General features: G+C 50.5%; 3 protein-coding genes across 5 annotated transcripts in view; 2 read left to right on the forward strand and 1 right to left on the reverse strand.

Moving 5' to 3' along the window:
- Positions 1–440: 440 nt before the first annotated feature.
- LOC120651564 lies at positions 441–4,329 on the reverse strand. 2 transcript variants are annotated; one of them, XM_039929089.1, is made up of 5 exons: positions 3,961–4,322; positions 3,560–3,681; positions 2,725–2,889; positions 1,742–1,858; positions 441–970 (listed from the first exon to the last, which is right to left on the reverse strand). In XM_039929089.1, the coding sequence occupies exons 1-5, from the start codon at positions 4,068–4,070 to the stop codon at positions 684–686; spliced, it is 801 nt and encodes a 266-aa protein (XP_039785023.1). In that variant the 5' UTR covers positions 4,071–4,322; the 3' UTR covers positions 441–683. The 2 variants fall into 2 exon arrangements, with proteins under 2 accessions (XP_039785023.1, XP_039785024.1); XM_039929090.1 differs by lacking the exon at positions 1,742–1,858 and having other exon boundaries at positions 3,961–4,329.
- A 3,366-nt stretch (positions 4,330–7,695) lies between these two features.
- LOC120648722 (VQ motif-containing protein 20-like) lies at positions 7,696–8,639 on the forward strand. The gene has a single exon (XM_039925406.1). The coding sequence runs from the start codon at positions 7,696–7,698 to the stop codon at positions 8,410–8,412; it is 717 nt and encodes a 238-aa protein (XP_039781340.1). The 3' UTR covers positions 8,413–8,639.
- Positions 8,640–10,211: 1,572 nt separating this feature from the next.
- Positions 10,212–25,370, forward strand: part of LOC120651565 (dnaJ homolog subfamily C GRV2-like) — a 34,189-nt gene continuing 19,030 nt past the window's right edge. Inside the window, exons 1-6 of one of the 2 annotated variants that reach the window (XM_039929091.1) lie at positions 10,212–10,947; positions 22,018–22,248; positions 22,359–22,446; positions 22,865–23,073; positions 23,317–23,418; positions 23,488–23,550. In XM_039929091.1, coding sequence (XP_039785025.1) covers positions 10,510–10,947; positions 22,018–22,248; positions 22,359–22,446; positions 22,865–23,073; positions 23,317–23,418; positions 23,488–23,550 — 1,131 coding nt within the window. In that variant the 5' untranslated portion in view covers positions 10,212–10,509. Of the gene's footprint in view, positions 10,948–22,017; positions 22,249–22,358; positions 22,447–22,864; positions 23,074–23,316; positions 23,419–23,487; positions 23,551–24,191; positions 24,322–25,370 lie in introns of those variants that run through there. The other variant, XM_039929092.1, reaches the window with a different exon arrangement.

Raw genomic sequence — 25,370 nt, forward strand, 5'->3', positions numbered from 1 at the left:
CTTGTCAACGGAAAACTGTTTCCACACAGTTCTGAACCGAAATACAATTCAGCCTAGTTCTGAACCATGCAGTGGAAAACCATGCGTGGAATGTTTCTACTCTGCATTGTATTGTACTATGTACAAACACACGAACGTGCTCACCTAGTTCTGAGGCCCCACCCCATAAACGCAAAAAAGCTGTAAACGCAAACTTTTGCGAAGGAATCTTGCTAATTTGAAGTACTAAATGAAATCTATTTACAAAATTTTTTGCATGGTTGGGCTGTAAATCGCGAGACGAATCTAATGAGCATACTTAATTCATGATTTGCAACATTGATGCTACAGTAACCATCCGCTAATTATTGGTTAATTATGGATTAATTAGCATCATTAGATTCGTCTCGCGATTTACAACTCATCTGTGCAAAAAATTTTGTAAATAGACTTTTGCACAATTTTTATAAATAGACTTTATTTAGTACTTCAAATTGGCAAGATTCTCACACAAAAAAATTTTGCGTTTACATGTAAAACGAACTAAACAGAGCCTGAGCTAAAAAAAAAATTCAGGGTCCACTCCTGACAGTTAACGAGCTCCAGCTGAAAACCAACCCACATCTCAGGCTGTGTCGTATCAGACTTGCAATGCATGCAGCTCAAGCCATCGGAGCAACCAGATGGCACATGAGAAAGTCCGACTAACAAGCCCAAGGAACCTGCCTCTGCCTTGCGCTGTCATCGTCCGGGCTAAGGTTAGCTTCTGCGAAAACACGGCGACGCCGTGCCGATCTGGGTCCTACGGCCTTCTTGTTCACCGGCGTGGGTGTCCGGAACAGCTCGGTCTGTTGGTTCTCCTTCTCCTTGTGCTGCTCCTGCGTGCGCCGATCCATCTCGGACCTCTTCAGCCGCCGCGTGCTTCGCTCCTTTGCCTTCCGATCAGTCTGAAGCTTCGCCTCCGCGTCGGTGTTCCTCATCTCCAGATTGGCTGCATGAATCAAAACTTCTCAGTCTATTGTCAGACATTGTACTGCGATAGCATTGCTAAGGTTAGTAGTTAGATTTCAAAAAGCGGCAAAATTCTGACAATGCTCTGAAGCCTGCACACAACTACCGTAACGCTATGTTGTTGCAGAATGAACAACTACATTTTCAGTTTCTCGTCAGAAACCGTGTTTCCTGAAAAAGATTTACTCAATTTAAGGGCTACTGATGTGATGAATCGACCAGATCCTAGTTGCTGGACTTCCATGATAATCTACTTGATTATGCAATTTCCTTGTACTCATCACCATGTTAGTTTTATGCAAAAATTAACAATAATGTGCAAGAAACTCAGTTTTTTTCTTGGTCACAAATGATCACATTACAGCATGTTCTCATTCAAAGCCTAGGCAGGATCCCTGCCAGTGCCAGATTTATCAAAGAGGAACACAAGTTCAGAACAAAGGAGGCGCTAACTATTGCATGGGTACTGAAAGTGAAGCAATCATGACACGAAGAAACAACAACCTGAACCCCCACACATAACTACTGTAACTCTTTGCACATTTTCAGTTAGTCAGAAACCGTCAAGTTCTGTCAGGAACTGTTTTCTTGTTCACTTAGAAACTGTGTTTAAATGCCAATGCTGAAATTAAGTGCTGAATATGAATAGATCCCACAGATACAGACTGTAGAAGTATATGCACTGTAACCCCATAGATAACAAAACTTATTGACATATGAATTAGGAGCTTGAGTGCTTGAGCAGGCTTACCCATGAGATGGTCGCGAGGCAAGGCTGCAGTATGCTGCTCCTGCGTGTGCTGGTACATCTCCTCGCTTTCCGGCTGCAGTGTCGCCTTTATGCTAATGTCCCTCATCTCCAGATTAGCTGCATGAATCAAAAGTTCAGTTTATTTTCAGCAACATAGGAAGTGATGAATCAATGGCTTCCTATTTCCATGGTTTCCAGCAAACTTTACAGATATGACAAACAATCGTCAACAATTGTCAACACCCTGAAACCAGCTCATAACTACTACTCCCTCCAGTCAAGTAAACCTGAAGTTTCAGACAAGAAAAACAAGTAGTAGAAAGCAAGCTGGTTTTGCTGTCTGAAACGTCAATAAACTTGACTGGAGGTAGTACATTATATGCTGTTACTGAACGAAAAACTATAATTTCAGTTTCTTATCAGTCAATGTGCTTCTAGATGAATTTCATCAGAAAATGTGTTAAAATTGTGTTAATAAAATCAAGGAGTGTCGATTAAGCAATCAAACCATAGTGTCAATTCTGGATTCTGGAAGGTTGTACAATGTAGACATGCAAGAAATTCAGTTTCCTGTTGTAACAACTACTCTGTATTTAACAGCATCACTGAATATGATTTGGCGACTAATCTAGTACGGAAGTTTCATTTGTATATGGTTCATTCGAAAACCAAAAGATAATGTAGCCATAGTTTCTCATTCTGGAAACCATCAAAAAGGAAATCTCGGTCATCTAGTTGAACATTTCCATCCAGATTCATTGAACTATAGGAATCAGCCATTAAATTTTCTGTTTTTAGTCAGACATTGTGTTTCTTAACAAATTTAGTCAGAACCTGTGCTCATATGCCATTGGGGATTTAAGTACTAACAATGAATCGACCACATCATGATGTGGGCAGTGGAAATACATACACTATACTATGAAACTTCATAGAGATCAAGACATCATCAACTAGGAGCTTGAGTGCTTGAGCATGCTTACTTTTGAGCCGGTTGCAAGGCCACGCTGAAGCGTGCTGCTGCAGCAGGTGCTGGTACATCTCATAGCTCTCCAGCTGTAGTGCGATCTTGTTCAGGAAACTCTCGCTCGCCTTCCGATCTGCTTCAAGTGTCGCCTCTGGATCACTGTCCCTCATCTCAAGATTGGCTGCATAAAATCAGAATTTCAGTTTCTTGTCAGACATTGTAGAGGAACAAAGGAGTTAGCGATGAATGAATGGGGTTCCATGGTTTCCAGCAAACTTAAAGAAGCGACAAATAGTCTACAGCACCCTGTAACAACCAACAAGCACATAACCACTATAATGCTATGCTGCTGAAGCATGCAACTACATTTTCAGTTTGTTATCAGACAATGTGCTGCTAGATCAATATCATAAGAAAATGCGCTGAACAAACTATTGAAGCTTTATACACTCATACCATGAAAGTTCATTGGTATATCTGCCGTTTACTACTTCTGAAAGCAAATTCAACGAGAGATCAACTTAGACCACTTTCCTGTCCAGATTCATTGACCTATCCTATCTGCAGTCCTGAACAACCGCATATTCCTAAGCCTTTTTCACCACTCCCAATTTCTTGCAGAAATCAAGAGAAACGCGAGAAATTCAGAACATGGTTGGCGACTAATCTATTCCTGAAATTTCATTTCTATATTGTTCGTTCGAAAACCGACGGATGCAGCACCAGTTTCTCATCTCAGGTAAGTAACAAAAAGGAATGTTTCGAACTTTCGATTAACCTGGTCAAGAGTCCCGTCCAGATTCATTGACCTCTAAGGTTCAGCCAGCAGAGCCTGCGAACATGGTACTTACCGTCGAGCCGGTCATGGGGCCAGACGAAGTAGTCCCAGTCCCACCTCTCGAAGTCGTGCTCCGGTCGCCGCAGCTTCACCAGCGGCTCTCGCACGGCGGCGGCGAAGCCGAACCCCGGGCCCCTGCAGAGTGCGGCGAGCCAAACACAACGAATTCAGACAAGGAAAAGACAGAACGATCTTGCTGCTACACGAGATGACGAAAGCCGGGGACGAATTCAGCCAGCTTTCTGGGCGAAGGACGGCGAGAAAAACACGAATTCAGTGGACCGAGCCAAGAAAGAAGAATGGTACAAGCATCCAGAATGAGGAAGCAGAGCAGCAGGGGAGAGGGAGAGAGAAGCATCCAGAGGAATCAAGAACGATCGGTGCTGCAAGAACCCGATCGCTGCTGATGCTTACCTGGGAATGGAGGAACCCCGGTCCACCTCGATCTCCGCTCTCAACCAGAAGCCACCGTTCCGGTGCATCCGCCGCGATGTCCACCCCTCCACGGCCGCCTCCACCTCCATGGTCGCCTCCCTCGTCCCTTCTCTCTCTCTCTCTCTCTCTCTCTCTCTCTCTCTCTCTCTCTCTCTCTCTCTCTCTCTCTCTCTCTCTCTCTCCCCGACTCGCTCGCGTTTCTGCTCTTCTCCTTGCTTTCGTTGGCGCTCGTTGTCTTGCGTTCGTGCGGCGCGGGTCGCGGAACGGATGGAGCGGTGGATTGGTTGGTTGTTTTTATAGGCCAAAGCAGCGAAGCAGGGAAGGGGGAAGAAGAAGCAGAGCAAAAGGGACGGAGGGAGGGGAGAGTTAGTAGTTACGAGTTAGCCGTTGCGATGAGACAGCCGCCGCGTCTTTCTGAGGCTTTACACCGTGTGGCCCGTCCTGTGTGTGCCTGCGTGGGCTCTCGCCATTGGCCCCCAGCAGCAGTTCAGATCCTCCACAGGTCAATTGGGCTCTGGTGTTCAACGAACCAGTGCACTGAAGAGGAGGAAGTGAAGTAGTTAACACAGCTCATGTTGCTTCTGGGTTCTGGAATGCATATAGATACTGAGATACATGTTTCTCATGTAAGAAGACGTCTGTAATAAATCTTGATGCCAGTCGATTAAATTTCTGATACTGCTCATGAACAGAAGCATCGACCAAATCGCCCAACGCAAATCACGGCAAAACAGGATGTTAACGTGCAGCATTTCCACATGGTAGCATCACATGATTCATTATATGACTCTTCGGTGTTTGTGATCGATGTACTCTATTATAATTGTGTTTTTTTTTTCTCGAGGCTAATTCGTAATTTTCTGTGGGTGCTATTAATTTTCTCTGCAGGTTTTGCAAACCCATAGAACAATAGCAATTTCTCTATGTTTCCATAAAAACCATCAAAAAATTCATCACCTATAGGAAAATCTTAATTTTCCAATAGTGTGGGATCCACAACAAATATTTGTTTTGACTTGATAACTAGAGCCAAGATCCATACACCATGACTACTGCTCCGCATACCACCATCAATAGGGGCGGAGCTAGAGAGAAATTGAGGGGGATGTGGCACTTCAAATCACATGGATGATGTTTAAGTTTATATGGTGAAACTTTAAAATTAATAGCTGGCTTTCAAAGTTTTGTGGGTGCAGCCGCACCCGACAGATACAACATAGCTCCACCCCTGACCATCGTCACCAATGCTCACCATCGCCATGTCGTCCACCACCAACCTCATTACCATATGTCTCTCTCGTGAGAATTTTCTTATTGGGAAGTCGGGGTGTAAATGTACAGTTAATATCCATTCGTTTTCAAATTCGAATATGCTTAGAGGGGTTAAGATCCATCCGTATCCAAATCTAGATGTTTAGTGTCTAGCCTACATGGTATCCAATCCGAATAATGAAAGTTAGATTTAGGCACTCCTGTTGACGAGTGGAGGGTGAACGGAAGCAACATAGGGGAAGGGACAACCGTTGCAAGGTGAGTGGCTGTTGCTGACGTAGGCTGCCACATCAAGAGCGTCTCCGTGTTCACTGTTACAGATACGCAGTGATGGAAATCTGAGTGAGTTCCTTTTTTGTGACATACCACTGTTTTGATTTTTCATTCACCTTTCTTTTTTGTCCTTTTCCCACTTTTGTGACATGCCACTGTTTCACTAGTTCAAAATCTGAACGAGATCATAATGAAATATCAACCGGATGTTAAGTTGACGCTCCCCTAGCTCATTTGTTACTAAATCAACGGAATTTATGTTTTGTTGTGTGTGTGTGTGTGTGTGTGTGTGTGTGTGTGTGTGTGTGTGTGTGTGTGTGTGTGTGTGTGTGTGTGTGTGTGTGTGTGTGTTGGGTTGTTGGGTGGGGGTTGGGTGCATGGCTCACCTTGATCTCACCTAAGCCTAACCCCTTTCATTGTGGCAGACCTTGATTGTTCACCCTTGTGATTTACCCCTCAGATGGTTTCCTATTGCCTGATCGACACATGACGCCCCACCACCTGATATCGCTTACCGACTCCTACCAAGCCACCAGCTCGAGCGATTATATTTTATTTACGTATGGTGGCAGCTCAACATGAAACATTATTACGGATTTCTATTGTGATGACGTAAAACCCTAACCTTAGCTCATTAAAGGGAATGATGACCGCATTACTAGGGATAGAAGGGTTTGCAATTCAATTTCTTCACGCCCATGTAGATAGGTCGAGGTATATTTCCGAATCAAAAGCTCACAGTAGCTGTCCAAAAAGTGTCGGTAAGCCAACTCATCAACGGGGGCGATGACCATGTGTGAGAAATGTTTGTTTCATTTTGTTTTTAAAAATGTTTCTAATTCCTTTTATTCATTGAGTCACAATCTTTTTTCGGTTTTCTACTGCATTGAACAATTTTAAATGCTAGGTTCAATATTTTGCTAAACCAAGATCAATATTTTGAATATAATATTTCAAAGTTTGCATTTCGACTACAAACACTGAACAAGGGCAGTGAAATTGTTCAATTAAAAAACAAATAGAAATCACTAGTTAAAAAGAAAAATTCAGCGACCTTGGATTAAATCCATATATCAAGATGGTTCAAACAAAAACGAAATTTTCCTATAAAACCGTTTGTATACTCACGAAACAATGACACGGTACAAATTGGGAAAAAAAAAGTTATGGCATACTAGTGCAACCCGGATAGGATAGCAACCGCCGCCAGCCTCCGCAGGTCCTGGTCCTGCAGGCGGCGCGTGGTGGCCAGGAGCTCCTCGCCGTCGGCGCGCCGCGCGTCCGCCAGCGCGGCCTGCTTCCGCAGCGCCTCCACGGCGGCCTCCTCGCCCGGCCGCAGGGCCAGCACCGCCACGCCCCGCCAGATGTCCTCCGCGAGCGCTCCCATGGTCTGCGCCATCTGCGCGGCGGTGCCCTCCGCACCTATCGCCCACGCCACCGCCTCGGGAGAGGACCTCCACGTCCTCCAGCAGCGACTTGGGTGACATCAGCTCCTCCTCGTCGACGCAGTACGGCGGCGTGATCGCCATCGGTAGACGGTGCCCTGGAGAACCGAAACGATGGGGAGATGCTGTCAATATATATAGATGCAGCTGGGAACGAATCTGGCAGAGAAACCGTGTCCGGGTCGCGCACAGCAAAAAAGCAAAGTCCGAGATTTTCTTTTAAAAAATAAGCAACAATATTGAGCGGAATCTCGCAGCTGCACGTTCCGGAGCTCTCACTTGCGTCATCGGCGTCACGGCGGTGGCTCAGTTCCTATGCGCGTGCGACGTCAGGCCAGGGACGCCCGCCCGCCGGTGGCGCGGCACGTGTGGAGGACTGAGACTATGGGAGGAGTGTAGCATCGGGCTGGGCGCTGGGACCACCGGTCAGGAGCACAGGAGTGGCTGTTGCTGCATGCGCGAAACGGGTAGGCTCAAGGCTACTAGTAGCAGTAACTGCCACCCTCTCGATCGGTCTGGTAGCTCGCCGGGCGGCCTTCCTTCCCGCCACCATCCTCTCGCGCGCGCTCGGCCGCTAACCATCCGCCCGGAGAAATATCCCGGCGGCATGCGCTGCGCCCTCGCGTCCCCACCCGGGCTCTGCTATTTATACGCGCGCTCCCCCCCTCTCCCCGTCCAGGCAGGCAGGCACACCCATCGCCAGCCACCCACTGGCCGACTGCCCATGAGCCCCACATCGCCGCGGCAGCCCGGCGCCGGCGGGGCGCGGCACGCCGCCGCGTTCAAGGTCCACAGGGACTCCCACAGCATACACAAGCAGGCCAACTCGCCGCCCTCCTCGTCCTCCACCAACTCCTCCGTATCGTCGTCCGTCGCCATCACCAGCAGCAGCCACCGGCCGGCCCCGGCGCCGCCGCCGAGGCAGAGGCAGCAGCCGCAGCCGGTTATCATCTACACGCAGTCGCCCAAGGTCATCCGCACCAACCCGCGCGACTTCATGTCCATCGTGCAGAAGCTCACCGGCCTCGACAGCCCCGGCCTCGCCCGCGGCGCGCCCCCGGCGGCGCGCGCCAACGCGGGCCCGGCCTCCGCCGCCGCCGCCGCTCAGGACGAGTCGTCCTCCTCCTCGTCCGAGAGCTGTGCCAACGCCCACGCCGCGGGGCCGCCGCCGCCTCCCTACGCGGACTCGCAGCTGATGCCGCCGCCGGCCCCGCCTCTGGACGCGCACTTCATGGCGCCCGACATCCCGCTGTTCGCGCCCGACGCGCCAGACCTGCACCAGCTCTACGCGCCGAGGGGGCTCTACGCCGGCCAGTTCCCGCCGGTCGACGCCGCGGCGCTCGGCCCGGTGATGAGCGTGAACAGCGCCGCCGGCAACGGTGGGGCCGTCTTCTCCCCGTCCATGGTGGAGGCGATGCGGACGTTTCCGGACTATAATTAGGCAGGCTCTCGATCTCGCTAGTCAATCAGGCGATGATGCAGCGATGCTTGCATGAGCCGTTGCCATGCCATGTGCAATAACCGGAGGTTGATCTTTTGCTTGATCTTTATCTCGTCGTCATGGTTGATAATTATACTTGGGCGTGAACCTGTAGAGAAACCAAGAGAGGAGGAGGAGGATGAATCATGATGGCGCATGCGCTGAGATATACATCTCCCTTGTGCATTCTTTTTTTTTCTGCTAGAAAATGTAGTTAGTGATCACTTGATTCTATTGCATGAAATCCATGTAATTCTTTTTTTCTACTACTTTAGTTCTACCTCTTGTCACTTCACAGTGATGAATTTTGCAGTGTAAATAAATAAGTTGGAGCGTTCTGTTTTGCACCAGATGTGTATATACAAATTTTCTTTTCTTTACACGGTGAAACAAAACTTGCACGTATAAATAGGTTGGAGAATACTATGTTGCTACGCAGACTGTGAGCTGGGCCTTCGGCCGTACAGCAAGGCCAACGGCCCATGTCGAGATTCGGGATTATTTGAAATGCACCGGCCCATCTTAAAAATTTTGGCCCTTCAGAACGAGATTTTCCATTCCTATAAACTACAAAATCGAGAGGCCTCTCTGTTATACTTCTAAGAACAAAGGGAAAAATAAAGAGGAAGTAACCAGAAAATCCCCGCCAAGAAATGATAAACCAAGATTCCTAAACTAGACCGAGAGATAGATGAGTACCGATGCTCATAGTCTGGAGTGTTAATCCATAAGCCTTGTATAATCAAAGATTCATCTCATTCCCTCTTGGAGCATGGAAAACGAAAACCTTCATATTACATTTGTTTTATTATCTGGGTTTGTCACACATTACCTAACTTTTTTCCTAATCAGGTAAATCGAAGTCACAACTAAAATAGCCTAAATTGAACCTGTCCTCTCAACTCATTCTTATCCCTGGATCAGAGGAAAATGGATAATACTTTTTCTATATCGTCAACCATATTTATTTAGTGGGTACGAAGTGGATCGAATATTACATGCGTATGGATATTTTAGGATATCAGAAATAGTTTGAAGTCGGATCACTGTCAGAGCGAAAACGTATCATAATAGCCGGATAAATCACTAGGTGCAAAATAAAAGCAGATGACATTGTGCGTATTGGAACATCTATACACCATAGATGTAGATTTGGTGGCCATTTACATTTCAACATTTGACATGAAAAATCTGCTATGTCAATGTAACCGTCACTGTTCAGAACTATTCTGGAGATTTTTTTTTCGCAGGAAACTATTCTGGAGATCCTCGTAATAAGGCTTTAATTTAACTTTCAATAAATGTACCGCTGCGTTACTTTACAATCCATCCAGTGTTTGTGTACTTTAATTATCATTTCATACTACTATTTATGAAATCAAATAAATTCATATACGGAATTGATATTTTAAATTTTGAGTTATGTTCGCTTCGAGTTCTGCATCCGATGAGAAGTATAATCAACCAAAGTCAATGATGAACCAAGGAAAGCTCTCTCTTTAGAAATGGGTAGTTATTAAGTTCAAAAAAAGAGAGAAATGGGTAGAGTATTTTTTAATTTTAAAAGAAAATAAAAAAGAAATAACACAACCTCACTCGTGCTGAAGACAAACACGGAAGCCAAGTCGTCCTGATTTCTGAAGCATCCCTCTCCCTCTCCCCACGAACGGTGCCTTCATGGGGACTTGGCTTCCGTGTTTGTCTTCAGCCACGTAGACAGAAGGTAATAAAATCGAGATCGGAAGCGAGAAACAGCTTGGAAAACGCAAAGAAAATTTCAATAAAACATCCTGGAAAAAGGAGCCAACCAACCGATCGATCGATCGATCAATCAACCGAGGCACCACGAATCCTCGCGCAACACAGAATCTCGGCAACGATTATCCCGGCCGCAGCGCCGGCGAACACCCTCCTCCGGCGACCTGCGAGGCGGCAGCAGCTGGGGGATCTCGTGTCCCTTCGAGATCGGCAGCCGCGCTGGGGGCGACTCACTCGCGCCACTCCTCCCCTTCCCTACCCTGGTGGAGGAAACCTAATGCCGGCCCGAGCCTAGCCACCATGGACTTCGCCAGTCGCCACGCCGCCGCAGAGGCGGCCACCTCGGCCGCGGCCTCCGCCGCCGCTCCCGCCGTGGTCGCTGAGGAGCCCGAGTACCTCGCTCGGTACCTCGTCGTCAAGCACTCGTGGAGGGGAAGGTACCGCCGGATCCTGTGCATCGCCACCTCCGGCGTCGTCACGCTCGACCCCACCACGCTCAACCTCACCAACTCCTACGACGCCGGCCCCGAGTTCGACCAGGCCGAGGCCCTCACCGCCACCGACGAGTTCGCGCTCGCCGTCCGCACCGATGGCCGCGGCAAGTTCAAGCCCATGCGCTTCTCGTCCCCGCTCCGCCCGGGGATCCTCACCGAGCTCCATCGCCTCCGCCCGGTCCACCCCGCCTTCGACTTCCCCGTCCTACACCTCCGCCGACGAACCCATGAGTGGGCCCCCTTCGTAAGCCCGCCCCCCTTACTGAATCCCCCCTTACTATCAACTTCGCATCCCGCTACTGTCTACTATGTTGTGCTACTGTGAACAGCGAACTAACAATGCGAGGCTGAATTTCTGTAAGTGATTTTATTGTACAACTCTGTGCTGGTCAGTTGATGCTCCCATGCCCAATCTCATCTACTACTTATCCCTATATTGCTGTTGAATTTCTCCATCCTTCAGATTCTACCTAGTTTCGGAAGCTATCAATTCTTTTTTTTGACTTGCAATGGGTAGCTTTTTATTAGCTCAAAGATCATTACATAGAGTATACCAGAGAAACTCTGGTGGTACATGAAACCAAGACTTTTCAACTAGTTGATCAGCAGATCGTGCCAACACATGTGCTACCTCATTACAACATCTACTAATATGAACAAAAGAGAGAGCAACAGTAGGAATACATGCCATCTTCTTGATGTCCTCAACAATGATCCCTGTATTGGATCGATCCAAAGTTTTGAAATGAAGCTTCTGGACCAATGATAGGCAATCAGATGCAATTATGGCACGTTTATAATTGAGTCCCAAAGCAAAGGTTACAGCTTGCCTGAAAGCAAAAGCCTCTGCAAGTTCTGGCTCAATGATCCTGTCCAAACCCTGTCTGTAAGCAGCCAGGAACTCACTTTTGTGATTTCTGATTACAATACCCATCCCCATGCGATTAGCCCTTTGGAACACTGCTGCGTCAACATTTACCATCACCCATCCTTCCGGCGGTGGATCCCATTTTTTACGCCTAGGAGAATCACACCTGTTGGACGGAACATGCTTAAACATATGCAGCAGCACCATATCGACATATGCTAAAATCTTTTCAACTATGCAATGAGGATGTACTTCATTCTTACCATTCCGCACCGCATTTCTAGACTCCCAAATATGCCAAATTGCTATGACAAGGATAGTGGCCTCCATTTCTGTACAGCCTGCCAACATTTGAGAAATCCAGTCCCTGGGTGACCCAAAATATTTGACTAAACTTTTGAAACCCGATCTCTTCTTCAATTCCCTCCATATTTCAGCCACATATTGACAGGAGATAAAAGTGTGTTCAATGGTCTCATGTCTCCCACAGTGACAACAAAGGTCACAAGTAGATATGTTCCTCCTTCTGAGTTGTTGTCCTGTTGGAAGACAGTCATGTGCAAATCGCCATAAAACAATTTTCATCTTTGGTGGAGCGTTTATACTCCATATCCGCTTCCATTCTCCTGCAATAGCAGCTTGATTTGATGAACCACCTTTGCCGTTGACACTCTCCTTTAAGTAAGCAGCCACACATTTAACCATGATATAGGCTGATTTAACCGTGTAAGCACCCGTCTTGGTATATGGCCAAGAAACAAAATCAGAGACCCGGTTGTGGCTAAGAGGTATATTTAAAATATGTTCAGCATCAGCAGGATTAAAGCATATGCGTATCAGCTCCACATTCCATTGTTTAGATGACTCGTCAATTAAAGAGCTCACCTTGAGATCATCAGGCATTTGAACAATAGGATGGATAGGATGACAAGGTACACCAGGGACCCATCTATCTTTTATAATTCTGATTTCTTTTCCATCACCTACTCGCCAAAAAATACCACGCTCCAGAAGACTTTTCCCAAACATTAAGCTTCGCCATGTAAAAGAACATGATCTTGTGACACCTGAATCCATAAAGGAACACTTTGGATAATATCTCCCTTTAAGGACCCTTGCACACAAAGAATCAGGTGATGTCAAAAGTCTCCAACATTGGCGGCCAAGCATTGCCTGATTAAAGAGCTTCATATCTCTAAAACCCATACCTCCCAAGAATTTTGGAGTTGTCAACCAGTCCCAAGAACGCCAATGCATTTTCTTTTTGCCCCCCTCGAAGCCCCACCAATGGTTTGATATTGTAGCTCTCAAATTTTCGCAAAAACTATCAGGGAGCCGAAAACAACTCATGACATATGTGGGAATGGCCTGTGCCACTGATTTAAGCATTATTTCCTTCCCTGCTCTAGACATTGGCCTATCATTCCAACCCTTCTGTTTAATTTCAGCAGGGCAGTGATGGCCAAAAAACAAGTATGATTTCTGTAGATTAATCCTTTGCCCCGATGCTTGGCTATATGTCCCTTTTAGACGACCTGCTTGTTCCTCCTTCTTCAATAAGCAAGAGAGGCCTTCAGCACAAAGTAAAAACAGATAGGGACTAATAGGATCACCCTGTCTCAGCCCTCTAGAAGGTGTAAAAGATTCTGTTAGCTCTCCATTTACTCTCACCGAGTAACGAACTGAGGAGACACAGCGCATAACGCTTTTAATCCACCCCTGTGTGAAACCCATCTGCTGAAGGACCCCCTGCAGATAATTCCACTCAACCCTTTGGAATGAGGACAATTGTTGTGTCACATAGACCATCTGGTATATCATCTCCTTCTAAGAAATTCCTTACAGCTTGGCAAATGTCATCCTGCAGCATGCTCCAGTGTTTTTGATAAAATAATGCAGGGAAGCCATCTGGGCCTGGAGCCTTCGTTGGTCCCATCTGGAAGAGTGCCTCTTTGATTTCTTCATTTGAGTAGGCCTTACATAAGTCTTCATTAATGGCCTCATCAACTCGAGAAGGAATAGCTGCTAGAACTTGGTTCATTTCAGCATTTGGTTCAGCTGTAAATAAGTTATTGTAGAAAGACTGAACCATTTCCTTTATCTCAGCTTGGTCCTCACATTTTGACCCATCAGAACGCCGGATATATTTTATTTTGTTTGTTCTTCTCCTAGCTGTGGCCCTTGCCTGAAAAAATGATGTATTGCGATCCCCGGCCTTAAGCCAGTCCACTCTAGAGCGTTGGCGAGCCATTATTGTTAGGAGCTCAATTTTCACTCTCATTGAGCTGAGAGGATGACACTCAAGTTGGGGAAGTTTTCTGGGTTTTTCTTCATTCACACTCACAATGCCATACCTTCCGACGGGAGGGGTGGCCACATATATATACAGCAAGCTGCTGGGCAGCAAACGAAGCCAATAATGCTAGTCTAACACTAGTCTAACTGCTGTCCTAGAGAGGACACTAACTGCTGTCCTGCAGTCCAAGATGCTGCAGTCCAAGATGCTAAGGACTACAAGATGCTGCAGGGGTACAAGGGACCACAAAGACCAACAGCAAAGACTTATCCATCATTCTCCCCCTAAGTCTTGTGCGTCGTCTTGTGGGAAGATTGGACCATCCCAGTCCTGGAGCAAAGCTCAAGGAACTTGATCCTCCCAAGGGGCTTGGTGAGCAGATCCGCAAGCTGATCCTTGGTGTTGATGTAGCTCGCCTTGATGCTTCCTTCCTCCAAGCAGCCTCGGATGAAGTGATACCTCACCCGGATGTGCTTGCTCCGTTCGTGGAAAACGGGGTTCTTCGCCAAGGCCAGAGCGGACTTGCTGTCCACCCTGAGCTCCACTGCTCCAATGTCTCTGCCGAGTAGATCACCAAGCAGTCGAGCGAGCCAGAGCGCCTGAGTCGACGCGGTGGAGGCCGCTATGTACTCGGCCTCGCAACTGGACAAGGCCACCACCTGCTGCTTGACCGACTGCCAGCTAACAAGGACACTCGCCGAGGAAGAAGAGGATCCCGCTCGTGCTCTTGCTGGTGTCGATGTCGCCGGCGTGGTCGCTAGTCGCTGTACCCGACGAAGTGTGCCGCTCCAGGGCACCTCGGGTAGTGGAGACCGTGGTCGAGAGTCCCCGCAACATAGCGGATGATCCTCTTCACGGCCTGCTGGTGCTCCGTCGTCGGTCGCTGCATGAACCGACTAACGTAGCCGACGGAGAACGCCAAGTCCGGCCGCGTGTGGGCGAGGTAGCGGAGGCTCCCCACAAGGCGCCGGTACTGAGTAGCGTCCACCTCCTCTGTCGTGCTGTCACGGCTCAGCTTCAGCCTCTCCTCCATCGGAGTGAGAGCTGGGTTGCAGTCGGTGAGCCCGGCGAGCTCGACGACGCGCTTGGCGTAGGCGGTCTGTCGAAGTGTGATCCTGGAGTCGTCCTGGTGCACCTCGATCCCCAGGTAGAAGGAGAGAGGCCCCAGGTCGCTCATCTGAAAGGTGACCTTCATCTCCTCCTTGAACGCCACCACCTCCTCATCCTTGGTGCCGGTGATCACCAAGTCGTCGACGTAGACACCCACCAGCAGGGCATTGCCTCCATTGCCCCGCCGGTAGATGGCCGCCTCGTGCGGGCTTTGCTCGAAGCCCATCCTCTTGAGCGTGGAGTCCAGTTTGGCGTTCCACGCCCTCGGGGCCTGCCGCAAGCCATAGAGGGCCTTGCGCAGACGTAGCACCTTACCCTCCTTGCCGGGGATCGCAAACCCCGGCGGCTGGTGCACGTAGACCTCCTCCTTCAAGTCGCCGTTGAGAAACGCCGACTTGACGTCCATGTGATGGACGCGCCAGCCCTCCTGGGCAGCCAGCGCAAGGAGAAGTCGCACGGACTCCATCCGTGCCACGGGAGCGAAGGCATCGTCGAAGTCGACTCCCTCATGCTGGACGAAACCTCGTGCCACCAGGCGAGCCTTGTGCTTGACGACGGTGCCGGCCTCATCCCTCTTCAGCTTGAACACCCACTTAAGGGCTGATCGCGCGGTGACCACGAGGGAGATCAGCAAGCTCCCAAGTGCGGTTCTTCTCAACCGCGTCCATCTCCGACTGCATCGCGGCACGCCATGCCGCGTGTCCCTCGGCCTCTGCGAAAGACCGAGGCTCGCCGTCGTCGCACGCGAGGTGCAACTGCGCTTCCAGGTCGTGAGGCACCAGTCCCGGCACCGGCTGATCGCCGAGAAGGTCCTCCATCGTACGGTACCGCAGTGGCTCACCGTCGTGGTACGCGTCGATGCGCTCCTCGTCGTGAGAGAGCGGAGTAGCGAACTCCACCGGGCTGTGCTCAGCATGAGCAGGTGCTGTAGTAGGCGTGCCCGGAGGAGTGGTTGTCGGTGCTGGAGTGCGCGGCGTCGCCAGCTGTGGTGGTGCAGCCGAGGAACTCGGCGCAGCCGGAGTCGTAGCTGAAGAGCGTGGTGCCGCCGGTGTGGCGGGCGCCGGAGTCGGTGGAGGCTCGGGGACCGGGGTAGGCACGCTCGGCGAAGAAGAGCTGCCTACTCCCCCGGCTCCCTCGAAGTGGACGTACTCGACGGTGAAGTCGTCGTACGTCGGAGCCGAGCCGTCGTCCACCGCCTTGTCCCACGCCCATCCTCGCCCTTCGTCGAACACAACGTCGCGCGCCAGTGCGCACACGCTGTGTCTCCGGGTCGAGAATGCGGTAGGCCTTCGAACCCTCCGCGTAGCCGATGAACACTCCCGGAGTGCTCCTGTCGTCGAGCTTCCCGATGTGGACAAGCTCCTTGGCGAACGCGAGGCAGCCGAAGACCCGCAGGTGGGAGACCGCCGGCTTACGCCCATGCCAAGCCTCATACGGCGTCATGCCGTCGAGTGCCTTGGTGGGCGAGCGGTTGAGGATGTAGACGGCCGTCACCACCGCCTCTCCCCAGAAGACGGCCGGCATGCCCCTCTGCTTGAGGAGGGCCCGGGCCATCCCCACCACCGTCTGGTTGCGCCGCTCGACGACGCCATTCTGCTGCGGGCTGTACGGCGCAGAGTAGTGGCGCTGGATGCCCTCATCCGCGCAGTACGCCGTGAACTCGGCCGCCGTGAACTCGCCGCCGTTGTCGGTGCGCAGCACGCGCAACTTGCGGCCGCTCTCCGCCTCCGCAGCAGCCTGAGCACGCCTGATGGCGTCTGCAGCCTCTCCCTTGCTGCCGAGGATCGTCACCCACATGAAGCGGGAGAGGTCGTCGACGAGCAGCAGGAAGTAGCGCCGTCCTCCTGGTGTGACCGGTGTCACCGGGCCACACAAGTCCCCGTGTACGAGCTCGAGCCGCTCCTTGGCTCGGAAGCTCGCCTGCTGGGGAAAGGAGTGCCGCCTCTGCTTCGTCAGCACGCAGACGTCGCAGAGCTGCTCCACGTGGTCGAGGCACGGGAGGCCTCGCACCATCTCCTTGGCGCCGAGCCGCTTCAGGGCCTCAAAGTGGAGGTGCCCAAAGCGCTCGTGCCACTGCCATGCCTCGTCGTCCCTGCGAGCTGCAAGACAAAGAGGCTGGGCCACCCCGACATGGAGGATGTAGAGGCGGTTCTTCCCTCGAATCACCCTGGCGAGAAGCTGGCGACGGTGGTCCCAGATGCGGAGGACCCCGCTGTCGATCACCACGCGGGAGCCGCTCTCATCGAGCTGCCCAAGGCTGATGATGGAGTTCCGCAGCGCCGGGATGTAGTAGACTCCGGTGAGCATCCAGTGCTCTCCGGACTTGGCGGTGAAGATCACGGAGCCCACGCCCTTGATCTCCACAGCGGAGGAGTCCCCGAACCTGACGGAGCCACCTACGTCGACGTCTAGGTCGGAGAAGAACTCCCGCCGCCCGGTCATGTGGTGCGTGGCGCCGGAGTCGAGGTACCAGCCATCGACCCTGTCGTCATCGGAGCCGTTGCCGAGGAGAACTCGGGCACGCGGCTCGTCGAGGTGGAGTAGAGCGGTGACAGGCAGTGCCGCCGGATGCGGCTCCATGTCCCCGTGGAGTAGGAACAGAGCCGGCTCGTCATCCGGCTGGGCCTCCGCGATGTTGGCTTGGCCCCCACGCCTCCGCTGCGGGCAGTCCCTGGCCCAGTGGCCGGGCCTGCCACAGTTGTGGCAGGCGTCGTCTCGTGCCGCCTTGGGCCTGTCAGCGGCGCCGCTCTGAGCATCTCCGCGGGCGCCACCCTCGGCGCGCCCTCGTGCCTCGGCTTGGGCACCTCTGCGCTCCTTTCGCGGCTTGCCGCGCTTGCGGCCACCAGTCGAGGAAGAGGGCTCCCCCCTCCTCCTGTCACCGCGCCGAGCCTCCCACTGCTCCTGAGTGAGGTGGAGCTTCCCACCGATGGAGATGCCTCCCGAGGGAGGCTGTGGCTCGTCGCTGTCGACGACCTTGAGGCGACCTATCGCCTCCTCGATCGTCATGGTGGAGAGGTCCAGCAGAGACTCGATCGAGCGAGCGGTCTGCCTGTACCTCTCGGGGACGCAGCGGAAGAGCTTCTCGACGGCTCTCTCCTCGTCGTAGGTGTCGTCGCCGAACTGCACCACCTTCTGCAGCAGAGTGTTGAGACGGAGGGCGAAGTCATCAACATCCTCACCTGGCTTGAAGGCCAGGTTCTCCCACTCCTTGCGAAGTGCCTGGAGAGTGGTCTTGCGGGCGCGGTCGTTGCCGATACGTGCCGCAGCGATGGAGTCCCAGGCCTCCTTGGCAGTTCGCTTCTTGGAAAGCGTGAACTGCATCTCGGGCGGGGCTGCTGCGATGAGAGCATCCAGCGCCCGTCGATCCTCATCGTAGTCGACGTCGCCGTACCGGACTGCCTCCCACATATGCCGCACCTGGAGCCTCACCTCCATGACCGCGGCCCACTCGACGTAGTTGGTCTTGGTGAGGGTGGGCCACCCACCGCCGGGACCGACGTTCCTGACCACCGCCTGGAGGCCGTGGTAGCCGGGGGCGCCGCCGCGCGCACCCCAGCCAGGAGCGCCGCCACCGCCCTGCGCGCCGCCGCCAGGGGCGCCGCCTCCGCCGCCGGGCGCGCGGCCCCCTGGACCGCGGCCGGGCGCGCCGCCCTCCAGGCCGCCGCCGGGCGCGCCGGCCCTCCAGGCCGCCGCCGGGCGCGTCGGCCTCCGGGCCGCCGCCATGGGGGTGGGCTGCTGCCCACCGCGCGGTCCGCTGCCGCGCCCTCTCCCTTGCCAACTCCTCAAGGTCCCTGTCGGCGGTGGTGTCGCCGGCGATGGAGCCGCTGAGGCTGCCGCGCAAGGTCTCAACCTCGACCTCCGCCGCACGCGCTGCATCCTCCGCCTCCTCTGCTTCCACCTCCGCCTTGGCCGCTGCCAGCTCCGCTGCAGCCAGCCTGGCCGCCCTCGCCGCTGCTGCAGCGGCTTGAGCCGTCGCTCGCCTGCGCTCCTCTGCCGCGGCGAGCTCGGCGTCTCGCTGGCGCCGTGCGCTCGAGGCGACCGAGCGCTGAGACGGTGCGTCGGACATGGCGCGCCTCCAAGGGGCTGTTGCGTGGAGAGGGGGAAGGGAACGGGGAAGAAGAGGCAGCCGGAGCTGCTGCTGCTGTTGTAGCGGCTGCTGCTGCTGCTGTAGTGGCTGGTTCAGCTGCTGCTGCTGCTGCGCTAGCTGCTGGTGGTGGTGGCTGGACTGCTACAGCGGCTTGGGAAGGGGAGGAGCAAGAGATATCCAACCTACAGGAAAGTACGGCTCTGATACCAGATGTTAGGAGCTCAATTTTCACTCTCATTGAGCTGAGAGGATGACACTCAAGTTGGGGAAGTTTTCTGGGTTTTTCTTCATTCACACTCACAATGCCATACCTTCCAACGGGAGGGGTGGCCACATATATATACAGCAGGCTGCTGGGCAGCAAACGAAGCCAATAATGCTAGTCTAACACTAGTCTAACTGCTGTCCTAGAGAGGACACTAACTGCTGTCTTGCAGTCCAAGATGCTGCAGTCCAAGATGCTAAGGACTACAAGATGCTGCAGGGGTACAAGGGACCACAAAGACCAACAGCAAAGACTTATCCATCAATTATTTCTTCTATTTCAAATAGCTCACAGAGCCTTCGTTCGATATCTCTTTCCTCTTGAGAATAAGGCCTTGTGGCACTGTCATTTCTTAGCCTTGCCAAACGTCTTTCAAGTTTTCTTATCTCCTTGCGGGGAGACCCAAATGATTTTCGATTCCACTCAGCAAGGTGCCTTGCCAACTTGTTCAGGTTGGCCCATGTATTTTGTAAGTTACTTGGCCTTGCTGAAGCATCTGCCCAACATTTCTCAACTGTTTCTAAATAATCTGGTGCCCTACTCCATGCAGCTTCATATCTGAAATTATAGCTGCTCACCTCCCTGTGCCTTATGTGATTATGCTTGGAGATAGATAACATTATAGCAAAGTGGTCAGATGAAGTTGTAACAATATTTTCAACATGAACATCATCAAAAAGTTGTGTAAATTGACCATTCGCCACTGCTCTGTCCAGCCGGACTTGAATATTATGACCATGCTGTCGTCTATTATTCCAGGTATATTTTGGCCCGCTGAAGCCCAAATCAACAAGTTGGCAATCCTCAAGGCAATCACGAAATTGTCTCATCTGGGACTCACCCCTAGCAGTAGGCCCTGTATGCTCCTCATTACTTAAAATTTCATTGAAATCACCAATGCACACCCATGGCCCCTCCCATTGGGCCCTAAGGAACCGTAACCGATCCCAAAACAAGGCTCTGTTTTCTGTTCTGGGCTCTCCGTACACAAAAGTTGCTCTCCAAAATGCTCCTGACTCGTGCTTGACATAGACATCAATAAAATTTGGACATAATGATTGCAAACTCACACAATAATCCATGGACCAGAAAAGAGCAAGGCCTCCACTCCCCCCTTCACAATTAACTGCAAGGCATGCATTATAACCCAACGACCACATAAAACCTTTCACTTTTTCTTCCCTCATTTTTGTTTCCGATAAAAACAGGAGGGAGGGACGGAATTGCCTCACTAACCAGCGAAGCTCTCCCACTGCCGAGTCCCGTCCCAAGCCTCGGCAGTTCCAGCTTAAAAGATTCATGGCTCTCGGTGGGGCTGCCTAGCAGCCTCCGCCGATTGTGCATAAGAGATACATGAAAACCTCATCTTCTTTGATGTCTCATCCCCACTCTCCTCCAAATCGACTTCAGAACCCAAATTGCCTCTTTGTAAAGTGAGCTGAGAAACTGGATTCGCTATAATTAGCGCCATAGCATTTGTGTTAGGATCCATATCTGAATCATGATCACTATTAGCGTACTTAGAAACAGAGGTCCTTGCTTGTTTACGTTTGGTCCCCTGAGACCATGAAGAGCTTGGACAAAGTTCCTTGCCTACACTCTTTTCCTCATACACTGTTTTTTCCTTGTCTTTTTTACCAATCTCCTTAATAGCTGCCAGACGTTCCTCTCTGGCAGAGGAATTAGCACAATCCTCCATTGTGACAGGTCTTCCATCAAAACCCCCATAGTCCCTGTCCTGTTGCCTTTGACGGTCTTCACTAGAGCCATGTTGCCCCCTGGAAAAGGAACTTTGTTCAGCTGAGCCTGGCTGCCTTTCCTCTGACCCCTTCCTATATTTGTTCTCCTCCTGGGCTCGGAGATCCTTTCCATATGGCAAAATTTCATTTTCATCGCGTTCTGCTGGCGTTGGACATTCAACAGAGGAATGTCCTATTATCCCACAAGAATAACAATAATTGGGAAGTTTCTCATATCTGACATTATACACCTCTGGTACCTGCCTTTTCTTAGAAAAAAATGGTGATGCACCTGAGTAGTGGTTTTGAGATATCAAACTGTACCTTAACTCTCAAAAAAGGTCCCCATGCTCTTCCCTGTTCATCAACATCCACCTTCATGACAGGTCCTACTTTATTGCCTAGCTCAAAACCCCACTGTTTATTCATGAGCCCAAATGGGAGGTCATATATCCTGATCCAGATCGCCAACTTATCAAAAACCACCTCCGATGGTCTAAGGTTTGGATCAAAAGGCTGGACAAGAACAGCTTTATTGCCCACATTCCATGGTGAACCATCCAAAACTCGATTCAGATCTTGTTTAGAGCCAAACTCAGCAATGAAAACATTATTCCCTACCGATTTGGCGGAAGCTATCAATTCAAGCAGAACTCCTGAAGATAATGCACATATTTGCACAATCATAATCCTTGCTCAGTTTTTTGTGATTTCTCTGACTGTAGCAAAACTTGGAAAAAAAAAATCAAATGCTACTATCCAGTTGTGCCATGATATGCTAAGAACTAGATGATTGTAGTGTGTCACTTCAATGGGCTAGATACCTAGCTGATAGCAGAGCACATCTTCTATGATGTACTCACAAAATGTTGTATTGAAGGGATTTATTGTTTAATCATCACAATTTTGGTACCTGATACTATAGTTGATGTATGTGAACATTCTGTAGAAACTTAAGGTCACTTCGGTGGGTGTTGAGCTCCTTGAGGCTTCTGGTGATATGCGCTGGTGCCTGGACTTCAGAGATATGAATTCTCCTGCTATCATTCTCTTGGAGGATAGCTATGGGAGGAAGACTTCTGAGGGTGGAGGGTTTGTGCTATGCCCCCTTTATGGTAGGAAGTCAAAAGCTTTTATGGCTGCTTCAGGCACTACAAACACTGCAATTATATCTCATTTGGTACACCTTTCTGTTCTCATCTTTTTTTTTTTTGTTGGTTCCACCCATATTGTCTAGTGATACAGATTTTGTAGTGCTTGCAACTTCCTGATGTTAGCTATCTTATCCAGACAAAAACTGCCAGATCAAGGATTGGATTATCACTATCTGTGGATAATTCTCAGTCAATGAAGGCATCTGACTTCATAGCAAAAAGAGGTAGGGATTGTATCTCCGGTGATATTGGACTTTACATGTACTGTATTTTATTGGGGGAATCTATTTAGGTATTGAGATGATGGTACTTTTCTATATCTATCTGATGTTTTCTTAGCATCAGTAGTGTCTTTTCCAATTTTCCTTCCATATGTTTCTGTAGCTACACAACATCTTAATTTCTCTAGAAGTAAATGAACTGAACGAGCTAAAATATCACCTTCATGCATCAGGTTGATCAACAAAATCCACATGTATGTCATGGTTTGGCTACACATTTATTTATGTTGCTGAATGCTGATCCTGCATTCTCTTGTATAATGAAAGGATTGAAAACTCAACAGTCACAGTTTGTCTATTACCTGTGAGCCTGTAACTCTGACCTTCTGATTTTTATTTGCCTATGGACTTTTTTCCCCAGCTATGGAAGCAGTTGGAGCTGCTGAAACTCGGCATGGAGAATGGTCAGTAACAAGATTACGTTCTGCTGCACATGGCACTGCTAGTATTGAGAGCTTAGGTTTGGGTGTTGGACCAAGGGGTGGGCTTGGAGAACAGGGTGATTCTATTTCTCGTCTGCTTGTTCTTACAAACACTTCACTTGTTGAAAGGCGTCCAGAGAACTACGAGGTAGACATTTTCTCCTCGTTTTTGTATGAATTATTAAACTTTCTATATGTTACATAATATGGACATCCTACACCCTTGTAGCCACTGACAAACCAAATAATGGCCATTAATTTTGAGTGCTAAGGATTTACGCATCATAATGTTTTCTCCCTTGAATTTGTTTTTTCCTAGATTGCTTGCCATATTTCCCCCAGCTTTCAGCATGCCAGGTTCTTACTAGTTTTCACTGAACTATCTTTCCAGGCAGTCATTGTCCGACCTCTCTCAGCAGTAAATGCTCTTGTTCGATTTGCAGAAGAGCCGCAGATGTTTGCATTTGAATTCAATGATGGTTGCCCAATTCATGTAAGTATGCATGCAGGTCTCTATCTCATTACAAGGAATACAATCTGATTCTTATATGTTTTCTCTCAGGTTTATGCTAGCACTTCCCGTGATAATCTACTTGCAACAGTTCTTGATGTTTTACAAACCCAGGTATCATTTGTTTTTTCCTCAATTATTATGCCCCACGTGAGGTCATACTGCCTTGGTATATTTGACAACCAAATTCAAGGTCATTAACAGGCAGCTGTACTTTTCTTCACACAACTAAGCCATGCATTTTAACCAAAAAAGGGCATGCATCCTGTTCAGGATTGAAGAGTGGCATAGTTGCATAGGCCCCTAAATTTATGTGTACATGTCACTAGCTACCCAAACTTAAGAATTCACATGTAGGTGCCAAGACTTGTATTGTCTGTCAATATAGGTCCAAACCGCACATGATTGCCGACTAATGATCATGTGATACTTGACTGCCATTAAAACCATTAAAATCTTATACGAGTTGTGCTAATCCATAAAAGCTTACTTAAATCCAAAGCCATTTTCCATAGCAGTTTTATGTAGCATGCCCTTGAACTTTGACTAGGATTCAGCTTTAGGTGGTATGTGTCATCTTCAATTGCCAATTAAAATAGGATTGGTATATTTTTATTGACCCACTTATGTAAGTTCAGGTATCTACAATTTTTAAGTTTGGGAGCCCAAGCAAGACCATTGCATGTGGTTAGGACCTAAGGTGCATTTACTGCTGTGTGAGCATTCAATCTGTATATTTTTCTTCAACAACGCAGGGGAGCTGCATGTCATTTATTAAGAAGAGAGAAAAAATGCAAAGGAGAAGCAAGGTCTGCTCCCAGAACAAAGGAGAGGCAGGAGCCTATTCCCAGGCACACAAACAAAACACACCTAGATATAAAAAAGGTCCAGACTCGCCACACACTAGGAACAATCTGTAATTTGATTCATTCAGTTACATACACATAAGAAGTTGATGAATACTACGGTGTCAAATGTATGTGTGGCACCTAAACAACTCTTTATTTGCGAACACCCTATAGCCAAATTCCGGATATTTACCCCCCCCCCCCCAAAAAAGAGAGAGAGGGAAAATTGGTCTCATACCACTGAAAGATCCCCATATTCGAAAAATACCATCAAAACTTTGTTGCTTCGTAAAATACCATCGAAAAATTGCAACGTCATCTGGGAATAGCATTCCGTCACGTTTGCTCCAAACTCCGTCGCCTCCGTCAAGCTGGCTCGGATTGCCGCTCCTCCTCACCCCACGAATCCCGCTACCGCTCCTCCTCACCCCCGAATCCCCCCGCCGCCGCGGGAGGCCCCTCCTCCCCACCGCCACCGCTGGAAGGTGGGCTGCCGGGGCCGCCAGGGCGCGGAAAGGCGAGCCGCCGGGGGAGGCCGTGGGGGCTGTCGCCGCGCACCGCGACCGGAGAGGCTTCTGTCCCGTGAGCCGAGCGGCTCCTGCGCAGCGGCCGGGAGCGATTGGTGCGGGAGCGAGACAGCGGCGCGGCAGAGCGGGCAGGACGGGGTGGTGCGCAGCCAGGCGTCGGCGCAGGCGGCGTGGAACGCGTGGCGGCACGCAGGGAGGAGCCGCAGCTCGGCGTCGGGGGTGAAGGGCGAGAGGCAAACGGCGTAGTTCGGCGAGCTCTTGGGGCAACGCCGCTAGCGCCGACGCCATGGTGAACAGCGGCAGCGACGCGATCAGCCGCTCCTTCTCGTCGTCCACCGCCTCCGCCGCGGCGCCACGCCTCCCTGACGACCCCGCCCCGGCCTCCTCTACCTCCGCCTCCGACGATGCGCGCGCGATGCAGCGGAGGAAGTCGATCGACACGGAGACGAAGAAGACGAACGCCAGCAGCGCCGTGATGATGAGTAGTGGGGGTGAGGTTGAGCGACGACGACGACGCTGCCGGTGGCGCTGGCAATGATGGCGGAAGGGTGGCCGCGAA

The sequence above is a fragment of the Panicum virgatum genome, chromosome 9K (genome assembly GCF_016808335.1).
Source record: "Panicum virgatum strain AP13 chromosome 9K, P.virgatum_v5, whole genome shotgun sequence".
NCBI lineage: Eukaryota > Viridiplantae > Streptophyta > Magnoliopsida > Poales > Poaceae > Panicum > Panicum virgatum.

Excerpts from the sequence above, each read along its gene's own strand:
- LOC120648722 (XM_039925406.1), top strand. The coding sequence starts at position 7,696 with ATGAGCCCCACATCGCCGCGGCAGCCCGGCGCCGGCGGGGCGCGGCAC.
- LOC120651564 (XM_039929089.1), bottom strand. The coding sequence starts at position 4,070 with ATGGAGGTGGAGGCGGCCGTGGAGGGGTGGACATCGCGGCGGATGCAC. Across the intron at positions 1,859-2,724 it reads GCCTTGCAACCGGCTCAAAA|CTAATCTGGAGATGAGGGAC; the intron begins GTAAGCATGCTC and ends TGATTCATGCAG. Across the intron at positions 971-1,741 it reads GCCTCGCGACCATCTCATGG|CCAATCTGGAGATGAGGAAC; the intron begins GTAAGCCTGCTC and ends TGATTCATGCAG.